The sequence below is a fragment of the Cephus cinctus genome, unplaced genomic scaffold, assembly GCF_000341935.2.
Source record: "Cephus cinctus unplaced genomic scaffold, Ccin1 Ccin1_scaffold1102, whole genome shotgun sequence".
Classification (NCBI taxonomy): domain Eukaryota; kingdom Metazoa; phylum Arthropoda; class Insecta; order Hymenoptera; family Cephidae; genus Cephus; species Cephus cinctus.
In genome coordinates, this window is record NW_014333612.1 from 169,543 (window position 1) to 197,319 (window position 27,777).

General features: G+C 38.6%; 3 protein-coding genes across 22 annotated transcripts; all 3 read left to right on the top strand.

Annotated features, from left to right (window-relative positions):
- Positions 1 to 86: 86 nt before the first annotated feature.
- On the top strand, positions 87 to 15,327 carry LOC107272062 (serine-arginine protein 55). 18 transcript variants are annotated; one of them, XM_015748799.2, is made up of 12 exons: positions 88 to 233; positions 2,179 to 2,305; positions 3,019 to 3,089; positions 4,799 to 4,879; positions 5,931 to 5,954; positions 6,330 to 6,386; positions 6,784 to 6,853; positions 12,059 to 12,132; positions 12,228 to 12,416; positions 12,906 to 13,031; positions 13,796 to 13,918; positions 14,138 to 15,327. In XM_015748799.2, exons 2-12 carry the CDS (start codon positions 2,180 to 2,182, stop codon positions 14,277 to 14,279), a joined length of 1,083 nt encoding a protein of 360 aa, XP_015604285.1. In that variant the 5' UTR covers positions 88 to 233; position 2,179; the 3' UTR covers positions 14,280 to 15,327. The 18 variants fall into 18 exon arrangements, with proteins under 18 accessions (XP_024945109.1, XP_015604285.1, XP_015604282.1 ...); XM_015748796.2 differs by lacking the exon at positions 4,799 to 4,879 and adding an exon at positions 4,909 to 5,004; XM_015748794.2 differs by lacking the exon at positions 4,799 to 4,879 and adding an exon at positions 4,909 to 5,004 and having other exon boundaries at positions 13,856 to 13,918.
- A 1,270-nt stretch (positions 15,328 to 16,597) lies between these two features.
- Positions 16,598 to 24,061, top strand: LOC107272073 (thymosin beta). 3 transcript variants are annotated; one of them, XM_015748820.2, is made up of 6 exons: positions 16,599 to 16,753; positions 21,727 to 21,891; positions 22,022 to 22,135; positions 22,688 to 22,810; positions 23,032 to 23,142; positions 23,232 to 24,061. In XM_015748820.2, exons 2-6 carry the CDS (start codon positions 21,753 to 21,755, stop codon positions 23,258 to 23,260), a joined length of 516 nt encoding a protein of 171 aa, XP_015604306.1. In that variant the 5' UTR covers positions 16,599 to 16,753; positions 21,727 to 21,752; the 3' UTR covers positions 23,261 to 24,061. The 3 variants fall into 3 exon arrangements, with proteins under 3 accessions (XP_015604307.1, XP_015604306.1, XP_024945112.1); XM_025089344.1 differs by lacking the exon at positions 16,599 to 16,753 and adding an exon at positions 21,600 to 21,623; XM_015748821.2 differs by lacking the exon at positions 22,022 to 22,135 and having other exon boundaries at positions 16,598 to 16,753.
- A 138-nt stretch (positions 24,062 to 24,199) lies between these two features.
- On the top strand, positions 24,200 to 27,773 carry LOC107272057 (protein ovarian tumor locus-like; the record flags this gene model as incomplete). Its single annotated transcript, XM_025089330.1, has 12 exons — positions 24,200 to 24,568; positions 24,835 to 25,054; positions 25,128 to 25,380; positions 25,468 to 25,606; positions 25,709 to 25,878; positions 25,988 to 26,365; positions 26,569 to 26,737; positions 26,796 to 26,892; positions 27,006 to 27,249; positions 27,330 to 27,530; positions 27,606 to 27,646; positions 27,728 to 27,773. Coding segments are annotated over exons 2-12 (1,954 nt in total), but the record flags the coding sequence as incomplete, so codon positions are not given.
- Positions 27,774 to 27,777: the final 4 nt, after the last annotated feature.

Here is a 27,777-nt window from a genome sequence, read left to right on the forward strand (position 1 = left end):
TCTGTCTTGCCGGCTTTGAAGGTTTACACAGCGTCTGTCGTCGAGATTAAAGCGTTTGCAGCGCCTCTGCAACAAGTTGTGTGAACCCCGTGTTGTTTCCGTTGTTACGGCGAGCCATCTTGCTTCAGACGCCGATCGTTACTCCTTCCAGTAAATTCAGTACTTTCGTGTGGAAATAAACGTACAGAGAGGGAGAGTGAATTGAACGCACGTCGTACAAGACAAAAATACAGGTATGTTTGTGGGAGAGAACTGTAGGAAATTTCGAAAATTAAAATAGTGATGGGAGTGAGAATAATATATGTGAAAAAATATAACTATATACGCGGTATCGAGTTTTTCGTCGCGACCCCAATGAATTATCTCACCTATGCTTTTCCCGGCATTATGGGTGAATGATGCTAACTGGAATTTCATTTAATCCGTTATAATTTGTGGGAATTATTCATTATTTTTCGCGTCGTGATTATTAATTGCCACGTCGTAAATTAATTTGTGCCGGTCCACGTCACACATGCGTCCTCCGCGCCCATTTTTCACAAAATGCGTCGTTATTAATTGGATCTGATAAACGAATGTTTTCGTACTGATAGCGAATTTGAATCGTTGTTGAAATTATTATTTTTCTTTTTTCTAATGAATGGTGTGCGTGAATGTGTAAGTAAATCCATAAATTCAATAAGCGTGGCAAGTATGCAGTCCGCCATGGAAAAACCGACGCTTTCGATTACGTTGGTCTCTTTTTTGTTATAAGTGGTTTACAGTTATTCCTTGAGACGTGAAACTTCGTGATCGCGTACAAAAGAATTAGCGGTTTTTAAATAGCGTCACGTTATGTTTAACAGGGTATGATATGGGAATTCGATAAATAAATAAAAAGGCCGGTCGTGTACCACCACGCGGCCGCCATATTTTTTTTGTTCTACTTGAAAAATCTCGAATTCGATTCAACGGTATTATAAAATTAATACACATTGAAACGACATATTTTAATATTAGTTTTGTTTTTATGGTTTTAAAGGAAAGTACAGTTCCGATATTTGTCACTGAGAAAGGTACAAGAAACTTCGTACCAGTTTGCATACCTGAAACATTTACCGTTATGTTAAACCCTGGTTCCGTTAACGAACTGTAGAATTTTTCCTTTTTTTATTTATTTAATTTCTAAACCTTTGTTTAATACTCGTTAATGATCGAATCTAACTTTTCCCATTGTACGTTATGACCGCTCTCTGAAGTTTTATGAGTTATTATTTGTATGGGATTTAACGTTTTCCATTAATTTTCCCACTTAAATCATATTCCTCCGAGTCATCTTTCTTTGCTGACACTGCTTACAGTCTTCAGTCTGTTTACGAACAGTGGAGAGTGCACATGTTTGTTTTCAATTTTCAATTCTAGTTTTTCATTTGCAGCCTACACTTTTGTATTTAGTGAGCAATTTTGGTTAAAAATTGTGCACTCTTGCAGCATTTGTGTGCTAAAGGTTTGTTGTTATTTAAGATTATATGAAGTTTGATATATTAGTATTGTATGCGTTAATCCATGCCTGAGATTATTTTAGATAAAAGGTTATCCATACAGCAAAAACTGCTTGGATATAATTCAATAGATTGAGTAAATGATACTTAAACGATTATCTTTATACGTAGCACCTTGAAACATTTACCACAAAGTTTTCAGAATCAACAGCGACCCTTCGTATCTTTTTTTATTCTGACACAGATTAGATTAGGATTGATCATATAATTATTTGATAAATATTTGGCTGCACTCGCTATCCAGGCATTGTTAATCAATCTGACGATAGCATCAGGTTTAATGAAAGTGAAAGTAACGAAGGAATATATTTCAAAAGTAATGGTCACCCTGACGACAGGTGTCCCTCAGACTATGTCGCACAGATAAATAAGAATGAAAAAGGGGAGAGAAATTTTTATGTTGTGTCATATGGTTAAAAAAAATAGCAGGTTCCCAAGGAAGCCTGTATGTAAGGTGTTTTTTATATTTTCCTTTAAGAATGAGCACCCGAGTATTCGTTGGTGGATTAACGTACCGGGTGCGAGTGCACGACCTTGAGAAGTTCTTCCGGAAATATGGTAGAATCAAGGAGGTCGCTATGAAGAACGGATTTGCCTTTGTGGTAAGTCTAATGTGGATCAATTGTTTTTTTTACAGTATGGTAGGAACAAGGGTCTATGTCGGTGGGCTTCCATACGGCACCAGGGAAAGAGACCTTGAGAGATTTTTCAGAGGCTACGGTCGTTTCCGTGATGTGCTCATCAAGAATGGCTACGGCTTTGTTGTAAGTATCAGTATTCCTTTAATAAGGGACACCGAAGATAGTGCTATCGCTTTTGACTCGTTTCGACTGTCCTATCATTTGATTATTTGTTTATTTGCTATTAGCAATTTTTCCACTTGTGTAAAAGCATATTGGAGTTACGTTGAAACAAGTCCAATGCGTTGCGCTCACTATACATAGTCTATGTATAATACTTTGATGACCCAACCTGACCTGACACGACCTGACCCCAATGGTACCATGGCTGCTTAGGCGAGCTGTTTCCTGCTTGTCGACGATAATTCTGCAAATTTTGTAAGTCCAGTATAGAAGCCGCATTAGAGGAGTCTCAAGAAGAGTGGCAACTCGACATATATTTTCTTTTTCTTATTACTTTATTATTTTGTCTTTCACGCGACAATTAACTATTGAGAGAATGAGAGAACTTCCATTCTTTAAATGATTTGGACTTTTATTAATTATCCAATGTTGCATAATTCAAAAATAATTTATAATATGAATTGTTATTTATCGCGTGGAAGATCAATACACTTAACATATTTTGTTCGTATGCAGCCAAGTGTTATGGGTTTCGTCCAATATTGCAAGGAAAAAAGGTTTTCATTTTTCGTTTTCAATCCAAAGTATACATCTGTTATATTAGAGAAATTTGAAATCTCATAAACGGTCACTCTGTCGTAGCTTTTAGTTAACGTTAAAAATTTTGTTCCCAGGAATTCGATGACTACAGAGACGCAGATGACGCAGTATACGAGCTCAACGGGAAGGAGCTGTTGGGCGAAAGGTAAACTAGAATAGACTCATGTACTATACAATATGATATCTATTTTTAAACACAAAAAAAATTTTAAACGAATGTTTGGCTCGATCAGAGATATCTAGAGAAAAAAATCCATGCCTTTCGCACACAAGAATTGTTGCAACAGGTGTTAATGCAAAATTTCACCAGTGAAATTTCATAGCTAAAATTCATCTGAATGAGCGAATCATTAAATTCTTCATCAAGCCGTCAATGGTTCTCGCCTCCAACTTGTAAACATCCATTTTCTTAATCTCAGTATACAGATTGTTCATATGTTAATCAATAGGAAATATGAAAACAGTTGTTTTTCTTGCAGGTGCATTATTGTTTATAGTGCCGTAACCGAATGTCGACGTGGCAGAATTTTTGAATGCTTTAAAACATGTATTCAGTAAAGATCTTGATATGTGCTCTACTGATCGATATTTTGTGCACGGTACTATAAAAAATACCTACACGAACTACGAGAACCACTGGACGGTTATAGAATGAATATACATTTATTTACATGACTAAAGAAAAGTGCTTCCGCAAGCATACAGAAACGAGAAGAAACAGCTGAGTGCGCGCGTAGTGAAGGAAAGAGATATATGTATTATTGTTCAGAATTCTCTCTGCTTGCGAAAATGCATATTCAATCGATTTATTCCATTTAGGAACTGATGGATCTTGTTGTACTTCGTGTCTGCTTTTTCTTGTCTGCTTCCTGCTCATTGAATTATATCAGAATTTTTTTTACGAGATTTTTACCTGTGAAAAGTTGGATAAACAGTACTACAGATTTCACTGTTCAGCAAAACAAAATGTGATACGGTATCTTATGTAGAATTTCTAATCTTGTTTGTTTTCATTTTTTTTTTTTCCATTCACACTTTGAATCATTGTCTCGGTGGAATTTAGTTAAATTATTTCACTGATATATCTTGTTTTTTTCTTCTTCTAATTTCTAGAAACATTCCACAGAATAATGAATGTTGGATGTTTCGCGTTAATTGCTTAAAAGAATTGTTCTCTTGCTAAATGGAAGTTCGATGAACGTCGACCCCGAGCTCTCGAACTCGATCAGGATACATGATTTTAGAAATAAAAAAAAAACGCGAATTCGAGAGGCACGGGTCACGCTTTATGTATAATTATTGTAAAACCATTATAATATGCGAGACCGTTGCGACTTGGCCGCCATTTTGACATACTTCCATCAATTCCCCGACTGCAAGTCGTAATTTGAATGTCCGTGACCCGCAAGATCCATCCGAAGAACGATGATCTCCTCCGAGACGTCCTCAATGAAACAGGAAATTTAGATAGAGAGCAAATCAATTTTATTTCTTCTGATACATCAGGACGGCTATGTATTTGATTTGGGTAAAATTTAGACGGTAAATTGAAATGTTTTTAACGGGTTGAAAGGGGGCAGGGGTAGGGGGAGGCAACGTTCACTCAAAAACGAAAAAAAAAAAAAAAAAACTAATGTTGATTTCTTTTCCTTTATAAGTAACATAACGTAGATAATGTTGTACATTTGTGAAAGAGTAATGGCGGATAGCGAAAGGAGTATTTAAAAGAAGGAGTAGACGGAGGAGAGAGAAGTCTGGAAAGGAAATGAAGGAAGGAAGGAAGGAAGGAAGGAAGCAGCATTAGAGTAAGAATCAGTCGAGGACTTAGGCGGGGTTTTGTTGGGTGTGTTTCAGAGTGGCGGTGGAGATAGCACGGGGTGTTTCAGGGAGGCGAGGCGACCGTGGCTACGGACGCTCACGCTCCTGGAGAGACAAGTAAGCATATCCAATGTGTCTTGTTACAGAATTACTGTAGAGAGGGCCCGGGGTACACCTAGAGGTAGTGACCAGTGGCGCTATGGTGACTCCCGTGGTGGTTATGGGGACTCGAGGCGATCTGCGTAAGACACGCTATCCTTTTTTTTATTTTATCAGAGCGATCATCATCCCCTAATTGCCCCCTGTTTAATACGTACACACGGAGACGCTGTCTCGGCGGGACGTGCGAAAACCTCTGTTTTTTTGTTCTTTCTTTCTTATTTCTTTACGTTTCTTTTTCGCTTGTTTCTCTCTTTCTATCGCTTTGTTACTTTCTTAGCTTTTCATTCGGTCTCTTTGGAGGAAGAGAGAGAGCGAGAGAGAGGAAGAGAGATATGTTTTTGAATAGTAAAACTATGAAATATTGTATACTACAGGCACACTCACACAGAGGTCTTCGATACGCAACAGGGAAGAATCTAATGTCGGATATGATGAGCTCGAATAATGGTAGAGCGTAGAGGAGGAACGGCGAGGCGATCACAAGACTTTATAAGTCTTATCGCGATTTGCCGTTCGTCCTGTTCGGTACTCTCTAGTTTTCGAAATTGGGTTGTCTTGGATTTGACTAAGCTCTCAGCAGTCGAGTATATAGGGATACTTCGTTGTGTCACTGGACTACACGAAACGTGGACACGACAGGACTGACTGAAAATACGGCCCAACTCATAAATCTCTAGAATCCATACCTCAAGACTTGTCTGAAATACAGTAAGAAAATAATGGGGGGGGGGAAACTGACCCAACCCCCTTGTGTCTTTTGAGTTAGCTTTCTTGTCTGTTAATTGAGAGAGTGAATGGGGAATGATGGACTACTGGGATAGATATATATGATATATGTCCTATAATCGAAAGGGGAAAATGCTGATAAGAGAGGTAGAGAGACAGAGAATAAATGAAAGTGAGAGAGAGTGAGTGAGTGAATGAGTGAGATTGAAAAAATGGGGTTAGAGGTACGGTGAGGCTTTAATTGGCGACTAATAGATGTGTGATATTGTGTTTGTTACAGCCGAGACGATATGCGGCACGACAGGTACGCTATTGCTGCATTTTGAGTAGAAAAAGTTTGATTCGATTGGGAACAGGTGATTGATTGTGTGCCTGAGCAATGAGTGCAGATCTGTAGTTACTTGCGAAGGAGTCTCTCTTCTTCTTGTTGTTATTATTATTATTATTATTATTATTATTATTATTATTATTATTATTATTATTATTATTATTATTATTATTATTATTATTATTATTATTATTATTATTATTATTATTATTATTATTATTATTATTATTATTATTATTATTATTATTATTATTATTATTATTATTATTATTATTATTCTTTTTATCTTTTCTTTTCCACTTATAATCCATCGATCCGTTATTTCTGTTCACATGACATCCCTTTTTGCAGAGATAGTGTGAACAGAAACACGAGGACTGCATCTAGCTACAAGCAATCATTGCCCAGGTACATACATCCAATGTTACGCTCTAACGATATATATAAATATATAAAAACAGTCTTTTTCTTTCAAATTTACTTTTCCTTTCAAAATCTGTGTTTGCACTTACATTAAATTCAGAATTGTCTTTTTTCTTTTTTATTGTCCATATACGGGCATGTCTTGTTTTCTCTATGTGTGAAACATTTTTTTTTAGTTCTTTGAGTCATTCAACATTTTAATTTTTGCATTTACGCATTGCTACTTTTTAACATTGCTACTTTTTAATCATGGCTTTGTGTAAATTACTCTTCTTTAACCTTTCGAGTCAGGTCCAAGACAAACCTGCTTTTGTTTAAATTAAAATTAAGCCAATAATCGTTACTTTCATTCCAAGATTAACGTTACTATTAATTCTTGTAGATATGGACCGCCGACTCGTACCGAGTATCGTCTTACAGTGGAGAATCTGTCGAGCCGCGTCAGCTGGCAGGTGAGTTTTCGATTTTTTTCTTTTTTCTCTTCTTCAATTACTGTATTTACCAAATAGTCATTTTCTTTTCTTTCTTTTTCTACTTATTTATATACCACTGTCGAATACCTTCACTCGTGTATATTCTATCGTGCCTTATTCCCTCGTCGTGAGTTTGATTGCTACTCGAGGTATCAAGAAAAGAGCAAGAGACTAAGGACAAGGCAAAATAAAGAGGGGGTCACATAGCAATTGCCCGGAAGAGGCTATAGTGCAGCGGGGATAAAGAAAGAAGGCGTCGTACGAAAAAAAGTCCTGAAAGAAAGAGAAAAAAAGAGAGAGAGAGAGAGAGAGAGAGACCTAAAGCCATAATCCCCCGAGTCGAACCAAACTTACGCGCGTCACTTTTCCTTTTTTTTTTAATCTAACAATCGTTTTCTTTTTTCTTCTTCCTTTTTGAATTCTCTCCACACAATCTGACCTAAAGCCATAATCCCCCGAGTCGACGTCGTACGAAAAAAAGTCCTGAAAGAAAGAGAAAAAAAGAGAGAGAGAGAGAGAGAGAGAGACCTAAAGCCATAATCCCCCGAGTCGAACCAAACTTACGCGCGTCACTTTTCCTTTTTTTTTTAATCTAACAATCGTTTTCTTTTTTCTTCTTCCTTTTTGAATTCTCTCCACACAATCTTTTCCAATATATTTCACTAGTTGAAATCGTGCTGGAGAGGGAAGAAGAAAAAACATGATTATTTATTCTCTTTTTGTTTCCCTCAATCGCCTCTCTAATTTTCCCGATCAACATCCACCAAAAAACCTCTGCATATTGTCGAGACGCTGTCGAGTTTGACCGATGTACATTTTGATCAAGTAAGTCTGTGGCTTTTGTGCGGCGTGATAATTTTTTTTTTTGGTTGGCGCACCAGAAACTAACGCAATACAAACCATGAGAATAGAGGCAGATAGAGAGAAAGAGAGAGAAGGATGCCCAAGGAACATGTGAATAGAGAAATTTTAAACGCAAGATTTGTCTGCTCGTAAACGCCGACTGTATCTGGAGGACTCTATTAATATTTTTTGTCCAAGGTAATTTGGGATGCGATAACAAGATGAAGGAAAACGAATGATTGCACTCTAGGATTTGCTCCACGTGGTATAATGGAAACTGGGTCCATTTTTTATCATCGTGTAAAGGATATCTCAGCTGTAGCACTGCAAAATGGAATTCCAAGGATTCTCTGCACTATAAGGAGAGCAACACCATCATTACCCGTTCAACATCCTCCGCCTATCGAGTTGATGGGCCTTGATGGAAATAAGAATTAGAAGAAGAAGAACAAGGAACAGGAATATAGATACAGGGATAAGATATGCAGGAACATATTGATATTTGGACTATGTGGGAAATAACCAGGACGCACTTTGAACTATTAGACCAGACTGTACGAGGCATTAATGCGACGCAAGAGTCAGGATACTCAGCCATGTTTACGTCGGATCCCAAAGGAACAAATGTGTATGTTGCACTGAGCCCATATGGACTAGGAATGCGGAGGCTTCCACTCGAATTGATGAAAATGCACGCCAGGAGCAGAGAACTATGCCACTGATAAAGATACAGAGAGACGAGAAGGGAGAAAGAGAGAGAGAGAGAAAGAAAGCATTAGTCAACAGACTGAGAATGAGAAAACTTTATAACCCAAGCCTTACTTGATCAATATACATTGAATCGTCTGTCGTTGCACTTTTCCGAATGATTCGTTGCCTTGCTGACGATTTAGACGTAACTCGTTCATACATTCAGTCCGATTTCTCAAATTCCACGAACCGTTACTTTAAATATATGTGACAGCATATATATGTGTATTTATAATGTTAATATACACGCATCTACACACGCACGAATACATACCACATACACGCACAACATTAACATATGTATATATACACATATGTATAATATATTTACATATGTGTACATATATATATATATTTATACTTGTATAACTATATAAACAAAACAATATTATTTCCTTTACGTTCGGCCAGCAGTTCAGAACAAAAGACAAATAAAAATTGATGTTCTTTCCGAAGAGCCATGTCCTCTTCGCCGTGGAGGGGCGACCGGTAGGGCCAATAGACTGATGATGTGCGATGATAGAGAGATGACGATGCACGCCGATGGGCCCGCCTTGAGGTCAAGTGGCACCAGGTTGGTTTCTGAGGTGTCCGGGTGAGAGAGAGTGCCGCGAAGGCGTCGTCCACGGGGGTACACCCTCTACTACCATCACCTACTACCACCTTCTGTACTACTACTGCTACTACTACTGCCACGACTTCCACTACTGTTACTACTAGTACCACTACCATCACCAACATCACTGAAATACCCTTCTAGTGAAACGTGACGAGACCGAGTGAACGAAAAAAAAAATCCTTCCAGCGACATACTTCCAAGAGACACTCTGCACGGCATTGCATCCTTCATCGTCATCCACGTCGATCCCAATCTGTCACGACGACTACGCCATCTCCTGGGAGTAAAGAAAGCTGACGATTTTTTTTTTGTTCCAATCATACTTTTTTCCTAACCTTTGTTTCATTGTTACCCGATATCATTGATGCCATCCTTGTGACCTAGTCAGACCCGACTTCATCATCCTGACCAGTCTGAAGTCATAGTACCAATTGTGTACTGGTCTCTGAACTGTCTGAAGTTTTTTTTTTTATTAACTGGGAAAATCAATTGTGTATCCCTTCGACCACTACTACTTCTACTACTACCGCTACTACGACCTCCGGTATCGTCACCAACCTAGCCATCTACTAGTAAGTCAGGCAGCGGCCACCCATGAGGGCACACACGGGCCGAAATACGAACCATCCGCGTCTCTACGCCACACTGATCCGTGTTCGACCCGACCAATCGCCGTGTGTCTGGCCTTTCTCTCTGTCCGTAAGCAAGGTGGTGCCTGGGCCCAAGGTAAATGCGTCACCTTAACCGAGTGTACTCTTAGATTTACGTATATTGATATTTTTATTATAATATATATAATATATATTTATTATACACGTGTCTAGTATATCTATATAGTATCGACTATCCTACCATAAAAATGAAGTTATCGCGGTGTAGATATTAATATTGAACTTGTGTGTTTATCCTCAAAGAGGAAAGTAACTGTGCACGAAGGATAGAGATTTAGGATTTTCGTATCTCGTCGCTGACTTCGTTGACACGCCATTATTTGAACTATCACTAAAAATTTTGCCTATTTGCGAGCACAGTGTAGGGAATTTACGTGATTATTATTTTCATTTGGTTTGTTATATTCCGTTTGAAAAAAAAAAAAAGAAAGTGCTCGAAATTAGATATCCTAAGATCAATGAGAACGAACAGCTAACGATTAAAAGTGAAATGGAACGCGACGCTATTTTCTTTGTGAACGTAACATAGCGATTTTACAATTAACCAATACGCGTCAACTTTTCTTTATGCTAAACGCTTGTAAATTTTGATGATAAACCTTACGAGTCTTTTGTCGCGGTCATAATTGTAATGATGTGAAAGAGTGGCGCGGAGTTCCTTGCAAGAGCACCAACCTCGGCACCCTGGGACCATCACGTGTCACACGCTCCTCGCGAGATTTTTATTGGGAAGGCCCTGAGACCACCCGGTGCCGATCTTGGCCGAAGTTGGCCGCGACCCCTGCCGACCTCCAGAGTACTCGGAGAAGTCCTGCCCTATAAATAGCGACGGACGCCGAGCTATCCAAGAGAGACTCCTGGTGCATCGTCGGCCTCTCCTGCATTAAGCCGTACCTGGTTCCCACACAGAGACAAGCACGCACTCACACGCAAGGCACAAGTTTCGCCGATGAAAAAGAAAGAAAAAAAGAATTAAGATGATCATGACGATGACAATCGACGATGCTAAAAATCCGTTGACAATTGTCACGAGGATGACGATGATCCCTTTGTATTGGACATCTGATAATCGTACACCCAAGAGACTGGGTAGTGGCCTTATCGCCTGGGATCGCAGACTCTTGAAGATTTATTGGTTACCCCAGCCAAGCTTGGAAATGCTAACACGATTGCCAGCCTGAGGATCCGCCTTAATAGTTCTCGGTTTTTCCCCATGTGGTGACACAAATTCACCTCGTTTCCCATCGACGTGGAAAGGAAGATTGCTGCGTTATCTCACAAAGGACACTTTTCCAACTAATTATTTGAGATTTTTCTTTTACTTAAGTTTTAGGAAATTCCTGGCTCTCCTGCGACTCTCACGTACTTTTTCATGCAATTTTTAGAAATTCTTGGTTAGAATATTTTTTTTCTAGTACATTGTGCGTTGTACATTAGAGAAATTTTAAAGAATTTTCTGTTTCAAATATTGTATGTGTGATTAGGTTCACTATGAAATTACGATTTCGAGAATTGATTCAGTTTTTGTAGATGCTTTTTCAATTTCCTTTTTTTTTTTATCTTCTTCTGTACTTTCTTATATCCATATGGGTAATTTTCCATATGGTCTGCTGAAAAAGACCTTTACTACGATTTCATGACGATTTTTGCAAAAATAAGCTTCATTACTTTTATATTATTCATTTACGTGACGACGAGTCGGTGAAAACATTTCCACAAAATTGTTATATCTGTTAAATACACACTTTGTGAGCCACTCTGTCGAAGTTTAAATGAAAAAATGTCACAAAGATATTTTTGTCAGTGTTGCATCTATGCCGTCGTTTACGGTATGTAGCGAATTTCGTGAATGATTCTTCGGCAGAGTGGAGCCCGCCAGATTCCTAGAAACTAGAAAAAATAGTTCAAATTTGTCTAAGTAAGATAGTCATGTCATAAAGAAAGGTTGCGTCGTTTTTATCGATACTAAATTCGAGCACTCGGCGTTCACGAAGTGGAAAGGAAGGAAAAGAAAAATAAAAGTAGCATTTTCAAATTGACCTAGCAGCAAGAGAAGAGTTATCGTTAGCAGAATAAATGTGGCATGAATTTTCAAAACCGATTCAGCAGATATAACCGAGTGCACAGGGTTCAGTTAGATTCTATACTCTTGAATTTCGCGTTTTTTTTTTTAAGAACTAAAAAAATCAGTCCGCCTACAGTAGAAAATCATACACAATTATTTATTAACGTAATGCTTACATAGGATAAATAAATCTTAATGTGACATTCCACTAATTGCTTGTTTTGCGTGATGCTTAGGATTTGAAGGATTACATGAGACAAGCTGGTGAAGTAACTTACGCAGATGCCCACAAGCAACGTAGAAACGAAGGGTATGTAATACATGAGCAATTAATGTAAATAATTTTAGTATGTCCCTTGAGTTCATTGGTTTATTCCTAATTGGTTTTGTCATTATCTTTTACAGAGTCGTAGAATTTGCCACGTACTCCGACCTCAAGAATGCTATCGATAAACTCGACGATACCGAGCTTAATGGCCGAAGAATTCGTCTGATTGAGGACAAGAGACGAGGTCGCCGATCAAGATCTTCCAGTTCCAGATCTCGATCTCGCTCCAGGTCCCGTTCCCGACGTCGTTCCCGCTCCCGCTCCAGGTACAATAGTCGTTCTAGATCATTTCTATAGATTCTGGATCATGTCGAGAAAATGAATTTATTCTTTTATTTTATTCATCGAATAATATTTGCTATAATTTTTTAACTACGATAGTCACAAACGTAGGCGTACAGATGGAAATGAAACTGCTGCTTTTCAGTGCTATCTGTAACATATTGCTCGTTGTATTTATACTGCAGTAATTTGTTTTTCTTTGATCTTTGTTACGCTATTTATTTATCTTTGCTGAACTCTTTGTTCCTAGTTTTAATATATTAGTATGATAACTTTTGAAATTAGTATTTTTATTCTTGTAAACCTATAAAATCTCGACAATTCTAAAAAGCGAACTCAAATTTTCATATCGGCAACACTGATTACTTGTAGACTGGATGTTAATAAAACTAATAGATTATCTAATCGCCAGAAAATGTCCAACGCTAAAAAAAGATAATTATCTGATCTCTGATGTATTTTGTCTTTACCAGGAGTCGCCGCAGTTCTCGTAGCCGTAGTCGTCGCAGCAGTCGCTCCAAATCTAGAGCACACTCGAAATCCAAATCAAAGTCCAAATCCAAGTCTCCTGAGCGCAGTCGCTCACGGTCCAAATCCAAGTGAGTACCTAGTCCCCGCTATCTAAATATTTGTTGTCTATCGATTATAGATTAATTTCTTAATTTTTTTTTCTTGCTTTCTTTCGTTCTCGCTTACGACATATAAAAATATACCTTGCTTTTGTATATAGGGGTGTACTGCGTGATTGGCAAATCCTTCAAAAAATTTAATATATGAAAATAATAAAATGATGGCTTAATTCGACGAATTCAAATAATGTTCGGCACTATACAGTTTGATCAATTTATTTATTTGAATGTAAGAATACTATCAAAATTGTGTTAACACCCCCCGTATATCTGTGTTTCATAGTTCCCCCGCTTCTTATAACAATGCTTAAGTGCGATTATTTATTCTTTAACATTGTTCTTGTTTTCTGTTTCCTTTTCTTTGTATTTTCAACACTAAATTTTCTTTTCTATATTAAAAAACATTCCTGTTCGCACGGGGGTTCTCGGGACCTGATGAAATTGGAAACACTGTGTGAAACAATTAATAATGTGTGAAACACTGTGAAACATGTAATTCTCGTTCGTTGCCTGTACATTTGAATTTGTCAACAAAGATATCACACAGGACACGCATATATATATATATATACACAATCACTGTCACGCGTGATAAATAAAAAAAAAAAAAAGAAATTTCGCTTCATCGCGATTTCATCACGATCACACCAAAAATATAAAATTACCGCGTATATTACTTTCAGAAACGATTATTCTTTCTTTGTTTCTCATATTCGTACTGTATAATTTTGCAGATCAAGAGACCGCTCAAAGTCGAAATCTAAGTCAAAGTCCAAATCCAGATCTCGTTCTAGGTCCAAGGCTGAGAGGTCAAAATCCAGGTCGCAGTCCAAGTCTAAAGCCAAGTCCCCCTCGAAGTAAGTGTCTAGTATTCCCAAAAAAAAAGTCGCAAAGGAAGAAATATCCTCCGCACACAATCCCATCTTCTCTTCTAGGCTTTCCTACGTCTGTTTCTCTTATGACACTGGCCGTGCGAGAAGCTAACGAAAGAAAGACAAGCTTCATAAATATGAATGATTGTTTCTCGGGGAGAGCAAAGACGAGGGGATAATTAATGTTTCTTATTTTTTTTATAGGGAAAGATCGAGTCGCGAACGCTCAAGAGGCGACAGATCGAGATCCCGCTCAGGCAGTAAACACAGCAAGAGTCGCAGTCGCTCCCGTTCGCCAATGAACGGCGATAAATCGCCAGAGAATATTAAGCAAAAGGACGATTGAGCTAAAACAAAAGGAAAGTAAAAACAAAAAAAAAATAAAAAAAACCTGAAAAGACCAGAAGAACAGCGCGGAGCTAACAGAAGAAAGTACCAACGTTAAGAGTCATCATCTATACAGGAAGTGAAAAGGCTACACTGTTAATAGAGCGGAAGAAAAGGGCGCCACGTATATCACTTTATAAGTTCATCCCGAGCTCCGCCTTCGATCTTCTCGTTACAACAAAAAATCTTGTCCTCTCTTGTCTTACCCACCTTCCATCTTACTTTCCTTTCTATATTGCCTTTCCTCTTACCCCCTTTTCCTTATTTTTTTTTTATAACGACGATAACAGATTCAAAAAGCCAATGCTTTTCATGTATCCAAACCTTCTGTCCATTGGACATTTGTTCGAATGACGCAAATGGATTACACTCAGACATCCAAAAGAACATGGTCACTACTTGTTAACGATTCTTTACAAGCACGCGTATTGTTCATGATTTGAAAAAAAAGCGAATTAATTGGGGGCGGTTTAATGCAGACGATCATCGTTAGCAAACTGAGCCTGTAAAAATTAGCGAGGAACATATTGTAAACTTAATTGAATTTTTATTGATCATCAATTGGAGTATAGTAGATTCTTTTTTGTCCTTTTTTTTTCATCTGTCTCCTAGAAATTTAAAACGTTCTACACGATTGTACACAGTTTTATCTGCATTGCCCATATGTATGTACAGTGTACATACACGATTCTGTGTCATACCCGACAAGTACACTGGAATAATACATAAACACAGAGATAGACAAACCGGTCTGACGCATTTAGGGCAAATTAATGAGGTGATTCTGTCTCTATCTCGTTTTCTTCTCCAATTCGTACCTTGGACGGATCTACACGATTTACGATGTACCGCCGTAATTAACATAATAGGAGTTCCCCTTGTAATGGCTTTTTGTATATATTCATAATGATTACAATTTACTATGTATAAGAACATAATAATAATATGTGATTGTGTATTAAGTCTAGGAGATAAGCCTTATTATCAATAAAGACACCCAAAGTCGATATTGAGCATTTACGATCATTTAGGGTTTCAATTCGTTTCGAAAGAAAATCTTTGGCGTTTAGCGATTTACTAAATGCATCTATTTCATTTCTTTACCTTGAATACTATACAAACCGTTAGAATATGCTGTTCCGTCTCGTTTCATTTCGCTGCACTTCGTGCTCGACGATAACGGAAGCATTCCGAGTCGCGGTTTATTTTTTATCTCCCTTCTTTTTTTGACAAAAATCCGTAACTAATTTCACGAATTGTATCAAACATTTTCATCGTATAGAACATGGAAGAGGGAAAATCATAGTCTTCCGTAGTAACTTTGAAAAGACCAATAAAGAGTGTTCGAGAAATACAAAGGTAATTTGATAAACTAAATGGATACATTTTTTGGTAATAACTGACATACAATATTATTTTCACTCTAAATAGTTAGCTGCGTTTATATTGTTAGAGTATTGCTATAAATACTCTTGCTAAATTCTCTAAAGTTCTTCTTTACCCCCATGTAACGTCGAGCGTGTGGTTGGTATCCATGGGAAAGTCCCAAAAGCGAACAGTCAAACCATGTACCATTTATAGAACACTACTGTAATGCATACATGACGTACATAAGCATCATCTACTATGTATAGTTACATGCACAGAGGTTCGACAGAAGTTTTTCAACAAAGAGAAAATTGAGAGGGTGGGAGTCTAGTTGAAGGAACCACGTCGTCCAGCTGTGGTGACGAAGCGTATGCAGTGCAGGCAGAGTGAGTCATTCCATCCTGACTAGCAACCCTCGACGAATTACTCTCCCCTAATTTAACATTTTATTTTCCCGTACTAGGGAAAGAACTCACTGGGTGCAATTACCAGATGTAGCAGAGATAATTGTGCGCTATTCGCGCAGATAACGATAACCCGAATTGATAAGAGGGAAAAGAAGAGTGTACCCCCATGGATAATTAATTAATTAAGGATAGGGCTACAGTTCTACTCGGAGAAACTGCAGTGAACGGGTGTACGTATATATTTAAAAATATATTTTCAGAACTGTAGAGTCACAGTGCAGGATGTTGCAGGATATAGTGATCCTTAGTACCTACAGTGGCAAGAGAGGCACACGCCGAATACCGAGTAGGGATGTGATGATGACAGGGTGAGTCAGCCACGAATTCACGACGCAGCCGACTACCGATGCTGAGGGTGGGAGTAGGGTGTGACCAATGAGGAGAGGAGAAATAGCAAAGTCGATTCACTATTGGCTGATCAGGATCACTGGTGGGGAACCACGGGAAAGAATGTTCAGTTCGATGGTTCTGCATGCCACGAACCGCTAAACCAGTCGGTATCTCTTCAGTATACTCTTTGCTCTCTTCGTTTGAACATTTGGCTGGCTCGTAGCAGCACTCGTAGTGCACTTCAAGTCCCCCTAGTGACAACTGACAGGTCAGTGGCCAAGAATTCCTTTTCACGTTAATAAATCACTTTCTTTCATCTTCATCATATCAGTACATACGGCAGAGAGTAATAAAACAGTCATTACCTTCTTGATGATATTATTAAGTTTCTTTCTTTGCAATTCAGGAGGTTTTATAACTCCAAGGACAGGAATGTTTGAATCACGACTTCGATTGACGGTTCCAACCGGCTTTCTACCTATCAGCCAATCACTAGGTTCTAGTTCGGTTTATTTTGTAAGGAGAAAGAGCGCTGTACACGATGGCATTAATCCTTGTTCCTTAATTTGACTTTTGGAGCAACTCTTGAGGCTCTATTGGATTTTGTTGTCCCTTGGCTAAGGGTGCGGTCGATATTGGAGTATATAGTGTATACCATAGAAAGCTATAACCGACATAGTTTACCGAATTAAAACGTGGGCGTGCAGGACGAGAGAAGAATGAAGTCGAGTCAGGAAGAAAACTATTTCCAACAATTCCGAGAGTCGTGGCAACGATGCTCTAGTTTTCAGGGAATGCTCGTATATAATTACGCATATTCCACGCAGCCTTTGTATACTCGATATGAAGTGTCATTGTGCCGGCTTTATCTTTTATTTTTTTTACCTCTTAATCCACGTCGATAAAGTCTCCAAGTTTTCGCTCATTGTCAGCGGGACGCTCGGGTACTTTATGCATACGTGGTTTTCTTTGTGTTTGCGATAACGCGCAGTTACATTTGTTCCACCGGTTTTGAGGTACAGTTTGCTGCTAAGCAGGTGCGACTTTGGTGTTTACTCTTGTATGTCTACAGTGTGCTGTTACACCTTGTCGTTTTTAAAGTGGGTAAAAAGATAGTTGACAAATAATTTTTAGGAAGCTTTTGAGGATTATATTATTCCATTAGACATGTTGGGTACAGAAAATCATTGAAAGAAAATCAGCGTCCTTGTCCTGGGTGACGAATCTGTGGAATGCATATATTACCAGGACAGAATAGACTTATATAGTATGTATTTTCTATATACATAGATATAGTGTAGAGTGAGAATATCAGAGACAAGTCAGAAACTACCTGGTAGCCGATAGGTAGCGAGCTATCAGTAGGTATTCACTGAAGGTATCAGGATGGTTTTCAGGATTCCGATACTGGGCTCAGAACCTCGTGCACACAACATACACAAGTACTGTAGTCAACGAGAACGAGGAGTGAGGACGTGTGGAGGAGACGGTACAGGGCGTGGTTTTGACAGATGCAGTTGGGACGCGCGTCTGGCATGCAAATGCGTCTATACCGCCTCCTGAAGCTGAATATAAGTAATAACGCACATTCCTATCCTGACAAAGAGAGAGATTGTCAACTAGTGACTAATAGAAGCTGCAGAGAGAGAGAAAGAGAGACCGGGAAACAAAAAAGTCATTGCCCAGGAGAGAAGGAGACGCCGAAAATAAATCATCCTCGCGTCCCTAACGCATCCTGAGTCGTACACGTAGGCCTCAAACCGGCGTTTCTGGCAGTTTGTTATCAGTAGAGAGAACCTATCCGAGGCTGACGTTTCTTATCGTTTACGTGTTTTGAACGATCGTGGCTCATTTGCTGAAACCATGCACGTGATAATACCTTATTTCTAACTGCACCAAAAATTATATGAGATATATGTATATATATATATATATATATCTATTTATAGTCGCGCAGTGCAGGAAGTCCGTGACCATGAAATGCAGCTATACGTTAATACCCACCCTGAACTTCCTAGACGACCCGGTAGGGGTCGTACGGCAATCGATGAATCCGTCTGCTGGACGTCGAGACCTCCCACTCCCTTTCTCTCTGTCTCACCCTCTCCAATGTCTCTTCATTTACTCATCTCATACGTAAACTCATGTATGGTAACTCTTGTATGTACAGCACGTGTCCTAACCTATCCATACTCTAATCCGTAAGGCCATCCTCCGTTGGAAGCTGGCATCAATAAGTTTGGAGATTTCATTCACCCTGTGCCACGCAACCCTCAGCGCGTTTACAATACAGCACACCGTATATACATATAGGTTATGGGCTGTTATCCAATGGGATTGAAAAACTTTTGCGCGTGACTATACTACCGCTACCAATGCGTTCCTCGGAAATCCCTTGCTCGGCCTCTTATACATGTACACGCGCCGCCGCTCGATACCATGGTGCACCATAGGACACCATAAACATAGTACCATAGCACAGCAACCAACCAACCAGGGTTCGTTAGCCGTCACGGTCGCACGAGACGGCCGTACTGCACTTATGCGCGTTTGCGCTGCCCGAGGCTGCAGTCGTCTACTTCGTTTTCTACGCACGCTTACGTGCCTCCTCCGTGGATCCGTGGTCAGCGGTTGCGAGCATTGCCAGACCGCTCTTCATTAATTGCTATGGCACGAACGGTTAATTGGCGTACGACGCATACGCCACTTTAAGAGTCAGTCTAGAGATGACGATGATCAGATCTTTCTTGGATATTTAGAAATCGGGGATAGCTGTACATTTCTATAAATCTTTTTTTTCTGCGAGTTTCTCTGGAATCTTTATATCTGTAGTCTTGGGAACGTACTGGGTCGCATCTCTGACTCATGGGACCTTATAAAGTTACTGGTTTTTATCGCCATTATTGTTTAATAGAGCGTAGCGTTTGATTAAAAATCACTCATTCCGTGGAAGGTCGTGTTATTTGATTTAGAAAAGAATATTAATGTCTCTAGGGTTCTCTTTTGTAGGGCTTAGAAATGTAACTCGTGCTAGGGTTAATATTGATATATTTGATTTTTAAAAATACTTTTACAACAGATGATTTAGCATGACGTCAGAGCGTAGCGCACATTTGCTCATATTCGGGCACATTTGGCTGCAGACACGGTTGGGACTCGTCGACCCCTTTGGTCGTCCCGTTACTTGCACTTGGTTGTGTATATGCTAGTAAGCAGAGCTCCGTGTATACAGGGTGTCTGGATTGAAAATATCATTTTCTATTTTCATATCGTACAATCCATCGGAATCGTATGTGGAATGCTTAACATTGAATTTGCACTCTCGGTTGCTTGCTGCAAGAGACAGGGTGGGTGGATCTGTAAATGCATTGAGCAGTATCGAAATTCTAATGTCAGATGGCGACACTGTTTCTCGGTGAGGAGTTCTTTATTCGCAAGAATAAAATCCTTATCTCCTTATTGACTCGTCCCTTTGAATTGTATTTTAAATCGAATATTTGTTACTTCCTCTCTTTGACATTTTGCCAAGTATGCCCGAGGCCTTTCAGAAATTTGCAAAGTATCGCGAAAACATTTTTCAGAAATTCTGCAGCAGAGCTTCTAGTTCCCAATAAAGTCGGATCTGTCTTTCTGTACTCTGTTGGCTCGAAAGGCAAGGTAAATTAAGAACACCCTGTATGCTCACGCATCCACAGAGAGAGAGTGTAGAGGCCGTTGTATTCGGGTCTCTCGCCGGACGAGATCTGTGCCGTGTTGTTGCGCTATTGCGTATTCAGCCTCTTTCGTTCGAACTCTCTCTATATAGAGGGATACGATTGAGAGCCATATAAGGACAACAGCCTTGCCGATGTTGAGATCGTGCCACGCAGCCACGTTGCTTTACGTACTGGTTTTTGAGTCCGCGACCTCCGCAAGGATATATATCGAAAGGATAGAAAAAGGACAGAGTGTATTGATATCTAACGATGATGAATTTCGTACCACTCACCGTCGTCCATCCGTTCGATCAGTTTATTCATACAGACTGACGTCTCGAGAGATGCGGACTCCGCCTGACATCTGTTGATTTCGTTTGGCAACCAGTTGATACATTAGGAAGACTGACTCGGCCAATATTTAATTTACCGACACCTTTGGGTATAGAATACGGATTCCTTGAAACTGGAAGAGTGGAAGAGCTTGGTTCAAGGAAAGCCGTTAAGATTCAAATTGGAGAACGCCAGTGGTGAGAGGATACTGAAAGGAAACTGGAGGGAGTTACGTTCGACAGGAAGTGACATTTCCCACTTCCGCGGTACGAGATTCCTATTGTCACTAACGTTTCGAAGCTTTACTCTCTACAATTTGTCACGGAGTATGATGAATCGGAACGTATAAAAAAAAAAGGAATAATCGGCTGACTTGCATTGCTGCGATTATATTAGCGCGGAACTCCTGTCGGATCGTGCCTAATGATCCGTAAGCTTTTTATTATCGCCACTGAAACGAATCGCCACTCGGGAATGTCCTGCGCACGCGAATAAAGAACAATTTGAAATGCCTCGATATATCTTCATATCGCGACAAGCAAACGCCGGTGAAATTGCGAAATCTGTAAGCTATTCTGCCCTTACGCGGACGGAATTTGCGGTTGTCTTGGCTTCCTTATGATAGGTCTTTGGATTTATCATTCTTGGGAAGTCTGAATGGTGCGTAAATTTTGCCGTTATCACTAACCGGGATGAACTCGTTGCTGCATATGAATTTGACTCTAGAAGTAATTCAAGTTCTCACCGATATGAGAATAAGGCAAATTTATATATCCACGCAGTGCCGAGACTTTAAGATGGCTTGTTTCTATGTCCTCGTACACATTTCACTCGAAGAAGAAAAGTAGAAGCTCTTAAAACTAGTTTCAATTAGAAAGATCTTGATAGGCTTTTTTTATCTTCTGTTCTCGTCTCTCGTTTCCCGTACGACTCTCAATTGTTAATTCCTGAACGAAAATCTGTATCCGTACTGGCGGACTTTCCCACCGGCAAAAAGTAGTAGGCCGTGAATTAGCGCGATGTTACACTCCGATGCGTGAGCCTTGATACAAAATTCATCCGTTACCAAGAAATTTCGAGTGTCTGATGAGATAATAATATCGTGTTCAGGTATAATAAAAATATATTAAGAATAGGACTTGCGCAGGCAATGCGAAAGCTAATTAGGAATTAAGGAACATCCTCAATTAACACGTTCTCCATTTAATTGCAGATTAACGAGTAAGCATCACGCCCGTCATGTCGAATCCTGTGAGTCCCTCGCTTAAGGATCTGCCCAAGGTCGCTCTGGATTTAAAGAGTGAATTGGAAGGCTTCAATCATGGCGGTATGAAGAAAGCTGCCACTGCCGAGAAGAACGTGTTGCCCTCGGCCGAAGGTATAGAGATTAAAAATATGCATTAGAAGTCATAACGATTAAGTTTCGATTCTCTTGGAGTTTCGTTTGAATAGAACATATGAGATTTTTTGGAGAACTTTGTAATACCAGCATTGTAATGATAATTTAGACGTGCGACAGGAGAAGCAGCACTCTGAATTAATTCACGGAGTGGAGACCTTCAAGCCGGATCGTTTGAAGCACGCTGATACCCATGAGAAGATTATTTTACCCAATGCCGAAGGTACCAATCAGAGATTAGAGACGTTTCAACGTCCTGACATGAGCAGCGTCAGGGAATTGTCTATTGGTTTTGGCCACATACTAACACGTGCTACCTGCTAGGCGATGCTATAATTAATTAATCAAATATCGAGTCCATACTCTGGTCGAGATATGCTTTGTCTTTGCTCGTTACGTACTTCCTTGTACCAATTTGTAAACCTGTACCATTCTACTCTATTGTACTATTATCCTGGTACTGTGCTACGAACACACCAGGTATTGTTAAAATGGTCGTCATAAATCATAGGGTATTTTGAGGGGGTCGTGGGAGTTCAAAAGATCTTGCTGGTATAACCTCTGATTTATGACATCGTTTTCTGGGTACAGCAAATTTATACTTATAAGGATAGAATAATAATAATGTATTAACACAACCAATACCGTTTGCAAGGTGGTGCCTGCTTTTATAACACTGTCAGCTGATGCTTCGAAGGGAACTTTATGGACGTCTATTTTATTATATCTCTTCCTGCTTATTAAATTAATTTTTTTCTCTCTTTTCCCCGCGCAGACGTCGCTGCTGAGAAGACTCAACAGACTCAACAAACCGTGATCGCTGGTATTGAAAAATTCGATCCAGCCAGGTTGAAGCACACTGAGACCCAAGAGAAGAATCCACTACCCGACAAATATGGTAATGAATGCCAAATACCTAAGAATTATGATACATAGTTTTACGTTTTTTTTTGTTAGATAGACATTTTACATTCTCGCCAGTCATAAGGAATTCGTAGGATCATCACTGCGTCAGCAGTTGGCACTGCTTGCGCCGTGAAAGTTTTCACTGATCTGACATAATGCAATGAGTGGAATGATACGTATATTTAATTGAACTCGTTAATTTCGATTTCACAGTCATTCAACGAGAGAAAGGGAAACAATTGATTTCCGGTATCGAGAGCTTTAATCCTGCCAAGCTGAAGCACGCAGAAACTCTCGAGAAGAATCCTTTGCCAACGAAAGAAGGTATTTAAATGAAAATTCATTTTACATTGTATTTATAGTCAGTGCAACGGCAGCAATAATGATTTATTATTTCTTTGTTGCTTCTTCAGCGATCGACGCCGAAAAGGTCTCCGCTTAAGGAAACGTTGCAAAGAAGAAGTGTAAGAAGAAAACAAACAAAAGTACCGGATAAACGATAACAAGAACAACATAACGCCATCAAGAAGAAGGAGCTCTCGATGTTTCTTCCATTTTCTTATATCCTGATATCTCGTAACGGTCATCAACCATATTACCGATACGATTCCATCGCGATAATATTTGTGTAATCTTTCCTAGTACATACTCGTATTCTCGCCACGATTTATATTGCCCGATGTGGTTTTATTCGCCGGGATGGAAAAATGGCGACGGGTTCTTTATAAACATTTATACATATAAATATATATATATATATATATAAGCGTTGCTTTGGCTTTAATAAGAAACAATTATATCGTAGATTGTGTCGATGATCGCTTTCCAATAAGTCGTCGCTCATTGTCGACTAGGCGTGTAGTAGTCGACAGGGTTTTGAAGGATAAAAGAAAATCGAAGCAAGAATAATATAACAATAATATAACTGCCATTTTTTAATGAAATATACAGAAATGTAACCGTCGCCCCATTTTCATCCCCCAACTCGAGACTCGCGAAAGGGTTATATTTTTTAACAAGAAAGCTGCTCGCAGGCAAGCATTATTTTCAATAGCAGCAATAATGGCGGAACATATTGCATTATACGAGCGCAGATATCGACAATTGGGTATTCGATTGGTGTACTCGTGTAAAAATCATATTTTATATAACGGGCTATTGTACTTTTTTAATATTCATGCACACCGCATTTTATCATAACGATAACAATTATTATGATGAATAATAAAAAGATCATTTGTAATGGGTTAATTTTATTGAAGGCTCTGCATCCTTTGGTCTTCGTTCATTCGAATGCACCAATTACGTTTCCGCTTTAGTATTATTTTATGCCAACTGGATGCCGATTAAAGCAAGCTCTTTGAAATTTGAATATATCTGGCTAAGGGAAAATTGGAAGAATTTATTCAGAAACATATTTGAAACGGTATAAAATGCATTACTTTTTATGGATAATATTAACTCGAACATTATTAATATAGAATTTAAATGATATTCCTTAATTCAAAATACCGCCTAAAGTCACAGTGATTAATAGTCCAATTTATTCGAGTTGGCACAAGGTAATTGGCAGTAGGTCAATTGTAGTTGGTAACACCTGGTAACGTTTCTTACGGATTTATTCGAATTCTTTCTTCTAAAGAAAAAAACGTAGTTTTGCACGAAGTTCATCGAGTATTGTCGTACGTATATTTATTCTACTTGTTCTACTGCTCCCCATTAACATTTACTATTGATAATAAACTAACAGGTAAGGTTTCTCTGGTTAAATATTTTCATATTAAGAAAGTTAACTTTTGATACAGTAGAGCGAGAGAGAGCGAGAGCGGAAGAGTTGGGTAGGCACGTGTTTCGACTTTCAGAATATAATTTTTTTCTGTAATTCTAATTAATATTCTGGAACGTATTTAATGCTCATTATTACTGTACATAATTCTTATAGAACTATTTTTTTTAATTATTGTTTTACGTTAACATAGTACATAAAGTAAAATAGTTTTATTTATTTATTTAAAGAGTCATGGAAATTTCTCCAAGAAAACCATTTAAAAGATCTTCAGAACCTGTAGATGAGTGGTTGCAGGAAGAGGGCTTCTTTAGGAAGCATGGACCCAGAGAACCCACTTGTCTGTTTCGTGCAGTCAGCGAACAGATTTATCTTACACAGCATTTTCATGTTCGAGTTCGAAGAGAATGTGTAGAATTTATGAAGCGTAATAAGCACCTGTTAGAGGGGGTAATGGACCACGATATAAATGGTTAGCTAGCGTCTTGTTTATGAAAATTATACAATTTTGTTTCATCCTTAGAATATAACTATATCCAGTGAAAACTATTTGGAACAAATGGCATGTATCACTAAATGGGGTGGTCCATTAGAGATTCAGGCAATGTCACTTCTTTATGGCAGAGAATTTGTCATATTCAGTGGGCAGAGTCTAACACGTTGCATTGTTACTGATAATGGGTTTGACAAGATGATTCTTCTCTGCCATACCATGCAAAAGCATTACGAAAGTGTTTATCCTCGAGATTTTATCTCTGTTGCTGCTTATTGCCAGTGTAAGCTTTTCCTTTGTTACACATGTAATTGATATTTATGAAAGTATCTTTTATTGTAAGCATTACAGTGTAAGAACTTTCCCACAGCTCTTGTTTATCAGACTTTGTACAGAAATGTATTCAAGATGACGAATGTGGATAACACAGTAGATCTGATGCTTCATGACAAAAGAAATAATTTCAGACATGAGAAGTTCTTTCTTAAAGAAAATATGGATAATAGAGAGTAAGGCTGCATTCCCATTGCCACCTAAGTTCCTAGCCCAAGCTTATTAGCTGAATATAAATTCTATAATAAAAAGAAGTACATCCTCATTAAATATTTCAGGCAACTGGCTTTAGAATTATTTAATAAACTAGAAGATTGTTCCGAGGGGACCGAAGAGATACAGACAATTTACAAGGGTATCACGCCATTTCCATACAGAGTAGCCAAAGCATTAGATCCTAATATCTATCGTAACACGGATTTTGATATTTGGCATGAAGTCAAACGAGGTATATTGATCCTTTATTAATTCCAATTTTTTATTGATCCACATAATGATGCAATAAACAGTATTAAAAATGTATATGGGAGATTAAACAAAATATTCTAAATGTAAAGAGGTAAGAAACGGCGGGTGGACCAGGTACAATAGTAGCGAGCTTCAGGTTGGAGGAAAATGCCTGGTACAAATGGACTTAAACGAAGAAAAACTCGACAAGGATAATGGAAATTCCGTGTATATTGAAAAGGACAGCAATGGTAATCTGAACGAGAGAGTCATTCTAAAAACAGGAAGGCGCGATCCACTCTGCTACAATGGACACATCCAGGAGATGAGTAAAAACGAGGGACCAGTGGTGGTCTTCATCGAGGAGCTTGGCGAAAAGAGGACAGTGCCTTATTCAGCCCTAAAACCATCGTCACCACGTAAGACAACGAACAAGCAACCTGGATGGGGTATAACGACTCCGAAAAAAAACGTCCTATCCGATGTCAGTAAGTATTATTATATCAATAATAAGCACAGAATCATTTTGTAAATATCAGTTAGTGTCTCTTGAGCTCTCAAATTGAAAGTGACAACCGCTTAGTACGTTCTAATGAGATTGGAAGTGTTCCAAGTTCATTTTTATAAATTTTTCTCCTGTTTATTTTATTTCATAAAAACGGTATCAATATAATAGTCTTCTTTTTCTCAGATACTAAGTGGTGGAAAAAGAGTTGGAATTTGAATTCAAGAAAAATTAAAGAACTACCGGTTAACGGCGACTCTCAATCTAATAATAACGACGATCGGAATAACAACAATCAAATCAGCAATAACAAAGGTAACGGCGAGGATGCTACTCAGTGGGACGACGGTTCCAGGTAAATTGCTATTCCCCATCACTATTAAAACGATTTTCTAAAAATCAGTTCTTCCTAGTGATTTTAATAGACATTGGGAGAAAGGTCATTCAACGATGCTCTTTGAGTCTTATGGTATAGACAGATTCACCTCTTATCAAGGATATCACGCAGAAGTAAGTAAGCAATAGATTTGAAACAAGAAATTTGACAAAAGAGAAAGAAGCCAAATTCAAACTCTTGTGTGTTTAGCATTACGGATAATTTATTTCCTTTTAATTTTTAAAAGAATTCAGTGGATGCCATGCCAGTGACCATGAACAACACTCAACCGGCATTGGTCGAACAACAACAACAACAACAAAAGGAAAGTAACGAGAGTAGCGAAAAGACTTCGAAGACTGACACCAATGATAATGAGAAAATCGTTTCTGGAAGTTCTGCGCTTATAATAGCAAATGAGAATGGATCAGAACCATCGCCAGTCTGCAATTCTCATCCCCAGGGCGAAACTTATTATCCACCTCAATCAAGTATGGTTTGGAAAGAATTAATTTGCCGATCGGATATAGACATTAAAGTGTTTCGTTTCTTTTTATTTTTTTCTTTACAGATATACCACCGTTCTTTCCAGGCACTCCGAATATGTATTATCCACCACCGGATGGAAATGCTTATTCACAGTTTCATTATTTTGTCGGTAATTCAAATGATCAACTTATCCCTGGCGATGAGATGGATCGTGTTCTTAGATCAATCAATCTTAGCGCTCCAAAGAGTGTCGACGTAAATGGAAGCGATTTACCATTTGCAGGTGACGTTATTATTTTTATTTTTTAATTAAGCAGTAACCGACGGATGTTAAAATATATTTTTTATCTTCACATAGATATGCTTACGCTAAGATTCTTTTATAATCTGGGACTAGAGGTGAGTTCCAGGATAATTGTACTATTTCAATTAAATTGATTATACCACCAAATATTATTAATGTAAAATTTGTATGTTTAGTATTTTCGAGCGGGTAACTTGTGGAGTTGCCACCCAGTTCCGGTACCTTA